Source organism: Sturnus vulgaris, chromosome 2 (genome assembly GCF_052056855.1).
Source record: "Sturnus vulgaris isolate bStuVul1 chromosome 2, bStuVul1.hap1, whole genome shotgun sequence".
Lineage (NCBI taxonomy): Eukaryota > Metazoa > Chordata > Aves > Passeriformes > Sturnidae > Sturnus > Sturnus vulgaris.
The window spans coordinates 38430795-38444200 of record NC_142244.1 but is presented as its reverse complement, the minus strand read 5'-3'; the positions used below and the strand labels follow the sequence as shown (position 1 = coordinate 38444200).

Sequence of the window (13406 nt, the reverse complement as noted above, 5' to 3'; positions counted from 1 at the left end):
TTCTCTAGGCTGAACAGCACCAACTCTCTCAGCCTGTCTTCATAGGAGAGATACTCAGCCCTCTGATAATTTGACCCTTCTCTGAACCTGCTCCAAAAGGTCCACTGATGTTACTATTTTCTACTACTACATTACTGGACTGTTCTTGTATACTTTGGGTACAAGAAAAAAGCAGAGCACTGAAGGTAGTGTAGTTCATGTACCTATCTGTATGCTCCCCAATACATTCACTAAAATGCTGGATAGAAAAACAGAAAAAAATTGTCAGTGTGTAGGAAAAACTAAAAAGGAAACAGAAGCGATATTGTATTGGCTAATCTTTGTGAGTTTTCATTGCATCCAGTATCGTTCATCAGTGTTACTGATGGAAGATGCTGTTTGGTTCCTGCTGTGATGAACAGTAGGATTTGCATCTCCATCTCTCTCAGCTTCCATTGATCTGAGGACTGAGGCAGCAGGACTCTTACTTTGTAGACCAATTGCATTGGCTTTTCTGTGTCACAAATACCTGTGTTGATCTTGAAAATTATATATTGATAGTTATGTATGATGCCTTTTGATGCAAATTTCAAAATTCTAAGGTCGTGCATGAGTGTAATGTCCAGCCTTACTGCCTTTTGATGCAAATTTCAAAATTCTAAGGTCGTGCATGAGTGTGATGTCCAGCCTTACTGAGTCTTTGTGAGCTGTCACTGAGGATGGTGAAGCTGGCCAAGCACTCCGGGAAATTTTGCTCCAAGCACCTGCTCATGATGTAGCACAAAGGAGTGTCAGGGCTTGGGAGAACTGAGTGTAAACTGAGTGAGCCAATGACTGCTTTTTGTGAAACTGTGAACTGTCAGAAATACTGATACATAACTTTTTTTTTTACTTTAAAGGTATATTATTCTTATGACATTGCAAGACAGGAATGAGAAGCTTTTTTACCGAGTGCTGACCTCCGATATCGAGAAATTCATGCCCATAGTTTATACCCCAACAGTTGGCCTGGCTTGTCAGCACTATGGTTTGGCTTTCAGGAGACCACGGTGAGTTGAAGAGACTGTGTTTGCATTTTTTTAAATTTCATGTGAATGTTTCTTTTGTATTGACACCATCTTTATGTGGGTGGCCCAAAACATCTAAAACTCAATCCCTCATCAAAAAGTGAACCAGCAGCTTCTTGTGTGTACATTTGATGATGAGTTGGGGAGTCGAGAATAGCTCTTCTTTATAGGACTTCTTCCTATAAACAGTGAACAGAGTGGTTTTGTTCTCAAACAGTGCTGTACAGTCCCCAAACAGCTTGCTGAACTTAGGGCTGCACCCCTCCCCATCTGCTGTCTCAGGAGCACTGAGTGCCCTCCACAATGCTGTTTGAGTAATTGTTGGGTTTTGGATACATTGTGCTGATTTTGAGCTTTTGTATACACTTCCACAAACTACCCCACTAGAATCATCTTCATAGATGATGCTGTGCATCAGTGCCTCCCTCTCTGCTCAGAACAGTCACTGTATAAATTCATGCAACATTAAACACTCTGTACCATGTTGGAAGACCCCATTCTGCATAATTCTTTTTAATGATTAATGCTTAGATAAATCTCTTGTTAGCTTTCTGAAGTACATTTTAACTTAGCCTGAAAATTCAGTGGTACAGTTCAGTTTTCATTGCAGGCTTTTAATTTTTTTGACCTTGAAATGTACCAATAGTCAGATGAACATTTAAGCTTTTTTTGCTATAGAAATTTGCAAAGTAAAGGAATGAAATAATACAATTTTCGAAGCATTTCACAAGCATGAGGTTTGACTGCAGTTTCAGCTGAGAGTAGTGCTACAGATGGGACAACTGAAGCAAGTTCTACTGAGTCTAGGTCACAGGGGGTCCCTGAGGCACATCTCAAAGGTGTAAGGGCTGTGTAGACAAGATAATTAATAACATTTTATGTATAAGATTATCTTGGCGAACATGGTTGCTTCCTGCTTGTGATGAAAATTCCTAATAAAGCCAGTGTATTCCTTCACATGAGTTGCTCCTCAGGATTCCTTTTTGGCTTGTGTCTGTGCCAGGTAATTTAGTTCTGTGCCCTGTGGATCTGCTGGCCTGTGGTGAAGTCATTCATCTAGCCAAGCCTTGATGTTATCCCCTTGTCCTCCTCCTCTGTGTATGAGGAAACCAGAGAAGGATCTGCACTTTGTGTAGGGGGAGGACACTAACTTCTTCTGGGCATGAATAAAATGTAGGAGAGATAAGAGAGCCCAGATTGTGTCTCCAGGTGTTGAGCTGTGAGTGCTGTCAGGCAGAGAAGAGCACATTGCTGGTTCTCAGCTAATCAATATTAATGCAGTAACTGCTGTTTCTCAGGTAATCAATATTCATGCAGCAATTCCTGCTGTACACCCACTGTGTCTTTGCCTCCCGGCTGCCTTTACCTTGCAATAAGTTAAAACAATATTTGGGAGCTTTGCTTCCTTTGTTTTCCATCCATTGTTATCTTCAGGAAAGCAGGGATGTCTTTCCACATACTGAACTCTTTCTGCAGTTGTTTCTGTTGGAGAATTCCCCTTCCTTCCATGTCTTCCATGTCTTCCATGTCTTCCCTTCCACGTCCTTCTCATGTTTTACATCCACATTATGTTACCAATGTGATAGGAATGTCTGTTCTCATAGTCCAGCAGTTTTGCTGCTAAATTTGGGCTGGGTCTTTTCTAGATTCCAGCCTATGGCTTCTTCAGGAAAGAGCAAATCACCATGTCCTTGGACCACTGAATTTCTTGTGGTGGGAAGTTTGTTTCCCTGAAGATACAGAATGAATTTCAGCCTACATTCAGATTTGGTTGTAATCAAGGTTGTTTTAGCAGAAGAATGTTTTTGTTGCAAAAAGAAAAGAACTGTTATATCATGTAAAGTGATGGACTAAAATGGGAAGTGTATATATGTGCTGTTTTTTTCAATCTGACTCTTACTCTCTTGAAGTATATATTTTCTGTCCTGGAGCATGTTATGTACATTAGGAGTTGGCCTACAAGACACATAGTTCAAGGTAGTATGCCCATACTTCTGCTCAAAATGTCCATTTTAAAACCCCACATTGTGCTCCAGCATGGATGGATGTGCCCGTATAGCCGAGCTTATTGTGCAGTGTGTTTGTGGCCACAGCAGCAGCAACCTTTGGGCACAATTAGCTTCTTCCCCATGCTGGGATCTTTCTCAGCCCCATTAGCACTTGACTTTATACAGGTTGAGCCTGGAAAGATTACAGTGCACATAACTTGCTTATAAAGCAGCTCTTGTACACCATCATCTGAAAACAGTCCCAAGATGTCCAGCAGGACTTCTCTCAGCACATTTATCAGAGCACATTTATCTATGCTTACATGGCTGCAGGTTTTGTTTGTCAGATACCGTTGCTGTAATTGGAGGACTCAATGCCTCTTTTCCATTTCTTAGTCTTTATATACAAACCCTTAAAGGATAAAGCTCTCTAACCTGCACTTTTATGGGGCCAGTGGATAGAGTTGTTACAGGTCAAGGCTCCAGTGTACTCCCTGCTAGCAGATTCACCTGCTCCAACTGGAATAAGATACCTGGTGTTCTTCTCTTTCAAAAAGCTATCCAGCCAGCAGTCTAAATGAACAGGCTTTGTATATTTAAGAGTAGAAAAGAGCTACTAGGAACAAAAACACTTGCAAGCATTCAGCTCTTCTCATGCTTCTCTATGATGCCCACAGTTTCCTCTCTTCTTCTGGTGGGCCAGGCATAGTTCCTGATGCCCCAGCAGGTTCTCTACCTTTCCCAAACTCCTGCTGCCTTTCTCTTTATTAGTTACTTTAAATTCTTCAGGCAGGTTTTTTTTTTTTCCATTGACTTCAGACTTCTTCTTATGTTATTAAGCCTCAGAGGTTTAGAATTACTGAAATAGAGGTGGTACCATAAAATTTATAAAAATTACATTCAGGCACTGTTGCCTAAGAGCTATGAAGTTTTTGCTGGAAGGTGTCTGTGTTGAATACATTTTTCCTATCTTGTTTTCCAGCCAGCTCCCTGGTGATTTAAAAATATTTGTTTATTTGAAGCCATGTAATAAGCATTACAACCTTCGGGCTAAAGTAAAGTTTCATTTTGTATTTTGAATTTTTGAAATAAGAAATATAAATTATTATGTAATTTGAAAGTACAGGTTAAAGTACTAAAAGCAATAACACCTCTTTTACAGTAATGATTAAAAACCCTGTCAAAAATCTCTCTTCTGTGATCAAACCATGTTAAATAAGAGCAAAAGAGGAGTAACATGTCCAAAGAGAAATCTTCTAAGCACAGGTCCTGTCTGTAGCTGTGGCCAGTAACAGAAGGAGTACAGGACTAGGATAAGCAGACATGCTCACTTCTTGGGGACTTCTCAGCTTATGCTCCTCCTCATTTTGTGTCTTGTGGCTACAGTTTTGTCACGAAAATCTGTTGCTCTCCTTGACTCACAAGATCTGTAACGGTTGTGAGGGGACCCAGATGTCTGCACATTGTCAATGCCAAAGGATGTGACTGAAAATAGAGTCCCAAGGTGACTAGACTTGTTTCATATAAAGAATTTATCAGTTGCAGTGTATGATGATCAAGGGTGATCCAGACTTTAGGGAGATTTCTTGCAGAGTTGTCCAGCTTCAGATCGTATGTTTGCACATGAGCAGCTTTGCAGTCTGTCTCCTCAATCCATCCCTGGCATCCTTTCGCTCCTCCCTCCCACCACCCCTGTGCCTCCATAGATGTCCATGCTGCTGTGTAATGATGGTTCAAGGATAAATCTGGGCAGATCCATGTCCTTTTTGGGCCAGGCTGCCAGTAATCCAAATAGCCATTTCACCTGGACAGGAGCTGTGCTGATGTGCTGAAGCAGAAGCAAGCTGCTCAAGGCGTGGGGAGGACAGGCTCGCTTATGTTCAGCAGCAGTGATAACAAAACTGGCTTCAAGCAAAGGACAGGCTATCCTAGGTACTAAGGAATACAGGCCTTGGAAGTGTTTGCTTTTCAAAGCCCAGGAATCCCTTATCCTCCTCAGAAGTTTGGTGGAAAGAATGAATGAAATTTAAGAGCAGAGCTTGCAACTTTGAGACACTAAATGAAGGAAGGAAGGCGGAATCTTGGTTCTTTCTAACAGACAGAGTCACCGTTTCCTTAGGAAATGCTTCTACCACCCCTGTAAGCTTTCAGGCTGTGGTTAAGAGTCTTGCTTTTGAGTAAGGATACAAAGCCTCTACCCAAAAAAAGTGCACAGTAGTATTTTGGGTTTTTTTTCTTTTTTTGCTCTTTTTTTTAATGTAAAATGCACTTAATGAGTGCCATGAGGGTACTTATGGAGCACAGGACTGAACACATGCAATGCTATTAAAAAGTATGTTTTAAGCCTGAGGATCTCTTTTAGTTGTGACAGTATCTTTGAAAGGGACTCTACTTCTTCACAAAGAGATAGTAAAAGGGAAATTTAGGGCAGGTTTTATTTCTTCTGTGATGGTGAGGAGTAGTTTATTACAGTGGCATAAGACCACAGTGTCTTAAGGCACTGAGTAATTCATAAACATAGTGGTATTTGAAAGTATAAAGTTGTCAGCTGCTCCTCAAAAGCTTTTGGTATCTCCTGAGAGTAGGACTGGAAAAGGTGGTTATATCACCATTGGAGAAAGGTTATGGGGACAGAAAAAAACGTGCCTAAGTTCACTTTTTTTTCCTACAAACGTGAATATCCTTGAGAACTGCTAGCAGAACAATGCAAAACATGTTGGGATTAATCTGAACCTGGAGAAAGCTAACAGGATGCAGATGGTGTGAAAATTAAGTCTGACAGAATAATGACCTGTGTCTCTGATGAAAAATGAGTAAATGAAACATCAGTCAATCTACAGAATTGTCTTGTCAGCAGGTCTTGCTCTGACGAGTGACATTTCTGTGGTGTTGTGCCGTCTGAGCAGCAGGAGGGAAAGTTACCTGCCATTTTTGGACACTTTAAGACCAAACCAAAGGGAATTAGAACAAAAGTGTAAATCCCATAGACTTGTCCCTAACCACAGAATTGTCTCCATTCCCTCTTCTATAAAACGTTGGAGACCAGAAGTGAGTGGGAAGGCTGGGGTTTGGATTATTCTCCTGAAAGTTTGTTTTGAAACCCCTTTAGAAAATCTCTACTTCTTTTAAAGACACCAGTCACCATAACTTCTCTTGTTGCCACCAGCCTCATTCAGCCTTCTTGCAGATACAGCTGAAGCCAGTGCATGAGAAGAGGAATGTGTTTAACAGTGTGTTTAGGTAACATTGCCACAGCCACCCAAAGACTGGGTCTTGTGACTGACTGAAGGGGAGGGAATGTCTGTGGAAAGTCTCACAGAGGCCATGTGTAGTCAGGAAGCCCTGAAGAGGCTGTCAGGACACATAGGTGGGAGACAATCATTGGTATGGGACAAGATCATTAATTGAAGAGGAAAAGGCCATAGTTGGAATAAGTGAGGGGAAAGTAGTGCATGCAGAGGGAGCCCAAGGCTGCTGAAAATGGCTCAGCCTGTTTGGAACTTCAGAGGGCTGGCAAAATAATTCAAAGGTTCCCACTGCTCTCTCTCTCCCCACTTTCTTCAGGCAAGTCTTTTCAGTGTGCTGTACCCCTCCCCTTGTCCCTTCTCTGTTTCCACTTCACTGAAGTGTTTTTCAAAATGTGGAGACAAGCACAGACTGATTTGTGGGCATACAGAGAGAAGAGCTGGGGTATTGGTCCCTGATCTGAGATCTGAGGGATGGACACTGTTGGCATTGTGAGGCTATAACACAGTTTCTACATTGCAGTGAGGGAAAAATAGAGTGAAAAAGGACTTAGCTCTGTGTTTTTATTAGAAAAACAGCACTCCCTGTTCCATATCTCCAGTCTTGTCTCTCTCTCTCTTTTCCTCACATTTACTAAGAGAAATGTGTATGCACTTGCTATAACAACCATGAGAAACTTTTATGGGCATGAGGTAAAATGTCAGACCCACAGAAGTTAACAGCAAATCTCATGAAGGTCAGGCTTCCCGCTCCTGTCAGAGGTGATTTAGATTTAAGTCTGTTGAAATTCCCTGATTTAGCAGGAGAAGCTCAAAGGAAGAGGTGGAGTTGTCCAAAAGAAAGAGGTTGACCTGGTGAAGGAAATACAAGAGAATGTGTTGTCCTTTGATCTGGCATAAATCTATGCTGCTGCCACAAGAAACAACCCCACCTCAAACAAAAAATGCCAAAGACAGGGAGGAGGGTGAAGAATTATTTAGAATAATGAATACCAGGATGTAAATTTGAGGGGAAATGATGCTGACTGTCATGAAAACCTTGGACAGCAGTATCCATTGGGCTGTGGAACAGCCATGGATTGTGCTCAGAAAGCCAACTGTGTCCTGGGCTTCGTGCAAAGCAGTGTGGCCAGCAGGGCAAGAGAGATGATTCCCCTCTATCTGCTCTAGTGAGAACCACCTGCAGTGCTGTGTCCAGCTCTGGGGCCCTCAACACAAGGACATGCACCTGTCGTAGAGAGTTTGGAGAACGCCACAAAGACACTCAAATGGCTGGAGATCCTCTTCTGTGAAGACAGGCTGAGAGAGCTGGGGTTGTTCAGCCTGGAGAAGGGAAGGTTCCAGGGACACCTTATAGCACCTGGAGTACCAGGAAAGCTGGAGATGGCTTGCACAAGGGCATGTACTAATAGGATAAGGAGCAGTCGTTTTAAACTGAAAGAGGGCAGGTTTAGATTAGATATTAGAAGCTTTTGACTGTGAGGGTGGTGAGGCACTGGCATAGGTTGCCAAGAGAAGCTCTGGATACCCCATCCCTGCAAGTGTTCAAGGCCAGATTGGATGGAGCTCTGAGCAACCTGGTGTAGGGGAGGGTGTCCCTGCCCATGGCAAGAGGTTTGCAATGATTACATGGTTTGCCATGGCTAGATTATCTTTAAGGTCCCCTTCAGACCAAACAGTTCTGTGATCCTATGAATCTACGATCTGATTATGGAAGAATTAATATAAAAACTGCTGTTATTTTCTGTATTTCCTGCAGTTTTAGCAAAAGTTAGATGTTTTTATTAGGTGGATTCACTAAAAGTATACCAAATTGCATTTCATTTATCTGGAAGCTGTTTTCTCTAGTATTGTCAAAATAATCTTTCTTTTCTTTTTCAAACTTGGTTCTAATTCTGTGTTCATTCCTGGAGCTCCCTGCAGTGCACTTTAAAAGGGAAGATGTGGGTCCTGGAAGAATTTACATAGCACAGGAAGGAAATATAATCAGGGTAGGACTTAATTGAACTTCCTAGGCGTTTTTGATCCCACCTTAACCTCTGCACTATCAAGTAAAAGAGAATACATTGTGTGCTTAGTGGTGGAACAGATAAGGGCTCCTTGGTCTAAATCAACTGAGCAACAGCACTGATAGAACATCTCAGCGTGTTTCTCTTTGTAATCTTATAATCTTCCAGTTACTGAGATATTTCCAGCACACAGTCAGGTGTAGGACTGAACCTCCAAAAAGACAGAGGAAAATCAGGGTTGAGTCAAATTTTCCAACACATAGAATTGTTTTTGAACAAAGAATATCAAGCCCCCTGAGCGCAATGAGTTTAAATGCAGCAAAGGTTACTGAATTTGGGAAATGCCAACACTTGCTGGTTGGTGGAATCCCTTGATGGTGGAAACTTACCCAGCTGCATCTGTACATTTTTTTGTGGGAACAGAAGGCAGTCTGGTCTTTCCCTCTCCCTCCTGCACACTAGCAAGAAGGGAGACGTGGGGTGAGCCAGAGTCAGACCCCATACTGCAGACCTGCTTGACTCTTACCCAGTCCTTGGCTCCAGCAGCCTGATCCTTACACGGACAGACCTTCTCAGAGGTCCTCTTAAACAGTGTTGGCACACCATTGCTGGAAAGGACACTGGGAAATTTGGAGTTGTCAAGTTTTAAAGTGCAAGGAGGATTTAATACCCGAATTATGCTCTGACTTGGCAGTTCTCTGGTTCAGCCAGAAAATCCAGTCCTGAGAATACAGTAGGGAAAAGCAGCTCATGACAAGCCAAGAGCAACATGGGTCTGCTTGCCTCTTGCCTTAATCCTAGAATGTGGATAGCAGAGATCTGCTAGGGACCTGATTCCAACTCTCTGCCTTTTCACATTGCTGCATAATGACCAATAACAATAGGTACTAAGCTGGTCTTTCTCCATCAGCTTCCCCCTGGAGACGAAGAAAGGATATTTATTCTTTAGGCTGATGCCTGACTAGCAGAATCAGTAAATCCAGGATTCCTCCTGGTTTCTGTCCACTGTTCCCTAACATTTCGTATCTGTGAAACCTTATGTTCCTCTCCACATCCCCTTCATCCTTTTGTCATATCTACCTGTGCTTCACCATAGCCACCCACACCAGCTTGTGCTCCTCCCCTTCCCTCACCTCTTCTTTAGGGAGCAGTGAGCAGAGCTTTCAGTGCTCTCCTTGCTGTTCCCTCTGATTTCCTATCTGTGCCTTTTTGATCCTGCCACATAACCATTCTGTTTTTTCATTTGGTTTCCTCTACAGTCACCTTTTTTCCTCCTTTTCTCCGCCTTCTGCTTATTCCTGCAGCACAGGAAAGCTCTAAGGCTTTGCTAGTGAGGGCTGAGTAGGTACTAGAGTGGGTACTAGGTGGGAAGTAGCACATGTTGTGTGCAGCTGCAAACTGTGTTTTTGGGCAGCTGTCAGAATAATTGTCAGAGTAAGGTCTATGTTCCCTTCCCTAGAGTGGTGAGGACATGAACCCCTTTCTCTTTATCTCAACAGTAATTTTCTTAAAAGGGTATGGGAACAAACATCTTGGAGACCTTTGCCTTTCTGATAAATTTGTTGAGCTAGCAGGTAATGGAGGACACAGTATAATTGCCCTTTTCCTGAAAAAAATACCCTGCTAAAAATAGTGGTGGGTGTTAATAATTTGGCAGGTAGGAGATGGATCCAAAAGCTTTGCTTTAGGCTGTGGTCTGGACCTTCCTGCTGTGGCAGGGGTTGGGCTATCCCAAAGCATGGGGAGAGCTACAGCTTGCCCTATGCGCTCACTTAAATCTCTGTGTTCCTGATCTTTGGCAGTTTACTAAAGCTTAGCAGCTTTCAATCCCTTGGGATCATGGAGATTTACCAGTGTGGGTTTGGGGACGCTCTATGGATAGTGAATCTTTCATTATTGTGACTTGGAGCCTGCATCTTCTGGCTTACACTTATTGAATTTTGGGTTTCCTACCTAAAATATATGGTGACAACATTAAGGACATTTATAGTAGGCATGAAATTATTCATGTTGCAGATCGTTTGAAATTAAATCTCTTACTGTACTGAAATTATAGATATATTGCCTTATAAGTCTCTGTATAGATTTCACTAATAGTTGATTGTGCTTGGTTGCTATTATTTTTTCATTATAACCTCAGGGTGCTGGTCAGCAGCCTACAATTTACAAAGAAAATTACCTAAAACAATGAAAATTTCTTGGGCTTTTTTATAAACAAATCTGGAAAAAAAAAAGAAGCTGATGAATCATCCCAGAAATTTTGTCCAATCTGGTGATTAATTGTACTGTATTTAGACAAATCAGTGCATGCTAGCACATACTTTCTCTCCAAAGTCTGTAGCCCACAGGCATTTGTAATCTCAAGCTCCCTAAAACAGCCAAGCAATTTCAAAGTTTATTTTGTTGTTCTGAAGCCTTTTGTCCTGTTCTGGCAGAGACCAGAACCAAAAAAAGTCAACAGTGGGGGTGCAGCTGGTGGAAATGTCCCTAAAGGCTCATATTGCTCAACCTGTCAATTTTGTATATGAGTTTTGAAAGTGAAAATAAATAAAACCAAATGTAGACCCTTACTGTAACCACATTTTATTTCATCTCTAGCACAGACTGGCCTTAGATCCAGAGTGGCTCCTCCAGCCTGTTCCTCTGGCAGGAAGAGTTTTCTGTGGTTAGCACACAGCAAAAGCCGAGTCCATCAGCTGATCTCTCCCTCGCATGTGTCCCTTTTGCAGCCTTGGGCAGCCAAAATACCTGCCAGTCAGCTGGGCTGGGGCATAACTCAGCCAGACTGCAAAGAGCACAGAGCGGCGTGCAGCGGCAGTCAGCGTCCTTCCACTGGGACAGGCCAGCTTGGTTCTTCCTTTCCTGAGTGTGAAAATAATATTGACACGTGGATTTCGGTGTTACTCTGAGATAGTCGTGCTCCAGGTTTTCTGAAGAGCATCATGCCGTTGTGTAAGGAATGGCTGTGATCACTGCAGAAGGTCAGCTTGTGCCATGCCTGTCAGAGCCGTTTTCTGTCCAACCTTATAACTCACTATAGGTTTCTGGCTGCTGTCTCACAATTTTTTCATGCCTGTCCAACAGCAGCCTGATGCAGGCTGGGATGCTGGCAAAGATCTTACTCATCTGTTTTGTTTGTTGCTCTTTTAAGCAATGATTTCCCATGGACTTCCTATGTCTTCTAAGGGAAGTCCAGGCCAAATTAAATTAAAACACTCAAGGACCTTTATGTGAGTAGAATTTCATCACCTTCAGGTTGTGAGTGGAGACACTTAACCTTTATTAGTATTCCAAGAATGAGCCTTTCCTATCCAGATAAAAACACTTGCTCATGATGCCTGCTCGTCTGATATAAGTATTGGAAATATGTGCATTTTCTTAACGTTAATTTACATGGTAGTTTTTATCGTCTCCTCACTTGTGGAGCAAGATCCCCTCTTAGCACCCAGACTAGAAGTTAGTTAGTGCAAAGAAAATTAAACAAAGCCTGAGTTTTGTTACCTTTAGTCTTGCAGTTGACTGAACTGGTATGGCAGCATACACACAAGTAGCCAGACTCCTTGGAAGGATCCTTCCTTCACTGGCTGAGAAGTATCTGGAGAATTAGGGACCTTAGCTACCATTTTAATCTAATTCCCTCCATCAGTTCCTCTTCTTAGGAAAAAGCATAATGCAAAGCCTGGTAGCCCATTAAGGAAGACACCTCTTTTTCTGAATAAACAAAGCTGATAGACTTATCTCTGTGCAGAAAGGTTGTGGAACTTGCAGCTGAGGTTTTTTATGTTCTTCCTGCCATAAAGCAAATCCTGAGCAAGCCTGGCCATTGCAGTAAATATTGGATAACACTGTGCAAATACATTGCTCCCTTACTGAGCAAGTATCTTATTCTTCAGAGAGAAGTCCTTTGGAGGAGTGAGCAAGGAGAAGAAGGATGAAGCTGCAATAGTTGAGTGGGAGGAGTTGTGTTTTTCAATTTCCATCAGCTTAGGAGCTTTTGATGTCCTTCTGGTGGTTTCTCTTTTCCTCCACAGATCATAAATATGCAATCATTTTCGATCTCAGCTAGTAAGGGAAGTTCGTGCAAATCAAAGAGTGATGTCCTTTTGCTTCATGCTAGTATACATAGCAGTGATCCAGTGCCATCATTTGTTCTGCTCTTTTGTGGCTTTTGACCAGTGTGATGTCAATACTGGTGAGTATAACTGCTGACTGTTACTCATATATGATAGGTTTAAGGAGGCCATTAATTTTATAGATGTAAACAGGTAACTGGAGTCATAGGAATGCTGCCCAAACTGACAGCACAGGACAAGACTGGAAGAAGAGCACAGCAATGGACAAAGAGGTTTTACATGGAGCTTGATGAAGCAAAGGCGTTGATTGCATTTGATTGCAGTGGATTTCTGTTTGATTTCACATCAGAGGCAGCAGTGGGGCAAGACTTCACCAGAAGGGGTGCAAACACAGCCACAGGAGCCTTGGTGATTGCCAAGGAAAAGCCATTAGGAGAGGGAGAGAGAAGGGAGAGAGACTTCTGGGTAGGAGGGAAGTGAGGAGAGATTGAGAACTGTGAGGAAAGATTGCATAATGTTTCTCACTCCCCTCGGTGCTTTGGGGAGTGAACATTCTCTGTAAACAAACAATAGTGCTTTAGAGATAGCACTGCTGACACCATTGTTTTTCCTAATGGGAAATAGCTCACAAGTCAGCATTGCTAACCAGAAAGGAGAACACTACTTAGCCTTTTTAAAGAAGTAACTTGAATGAAAGGATTAAAGGATATTTCTTTCTTCTAGTATCTGAGACATGTTAAAACTAATTCCTTCCCAAATGTCTGAAAGAATCATAGAATCATGGAATGGTTTGGGTTAGAAGAGACCTTAAAGATTATCTAGTTTTATGGGCAGAGACACCTTCCATAGGTCAGATTACTCAAAGCTGCATCCAACCTGGCCTTGAGCACTTCTAGGGGTGGCAATTCCCCAGACTCTCTGGGCAACATGTTGCAAGTACCTCACTATCCTCACAGTAAATAATTTCTTTCTAATATCTAATCTAAACCTGTCCTCTTTCAGTTTAAAAGAGCTATTATCCCTTGTCCTATCACTTCATGTCCTT

The 13406-nt window shown here is 42.3% G+C and overlaps 1 protein-coding gene across 2 annotated transcripts in view; it reads left to right on the top strand.

The window, feature by feature from the left end:
- The window catches only part of ME3 (malic enzyme 3), a 116975-nt gene that overhangs the window by 64192 nt on the left and 39377 nt on the right, over positions 1 to 13406 (top strand). For both annotated transcript variants that reach the window (XM_088159331.1, XM_014875750.2), the window contains exon 3: positions 879 to 1028. In XM_088159331.1, the coding sequence (XP_088015457.1) occupies positions 879 to 1028 (150 nt within the window). The remainder of the gene's footprint in view (positions 1 to 878; positions 1029 to 13406) is intronic.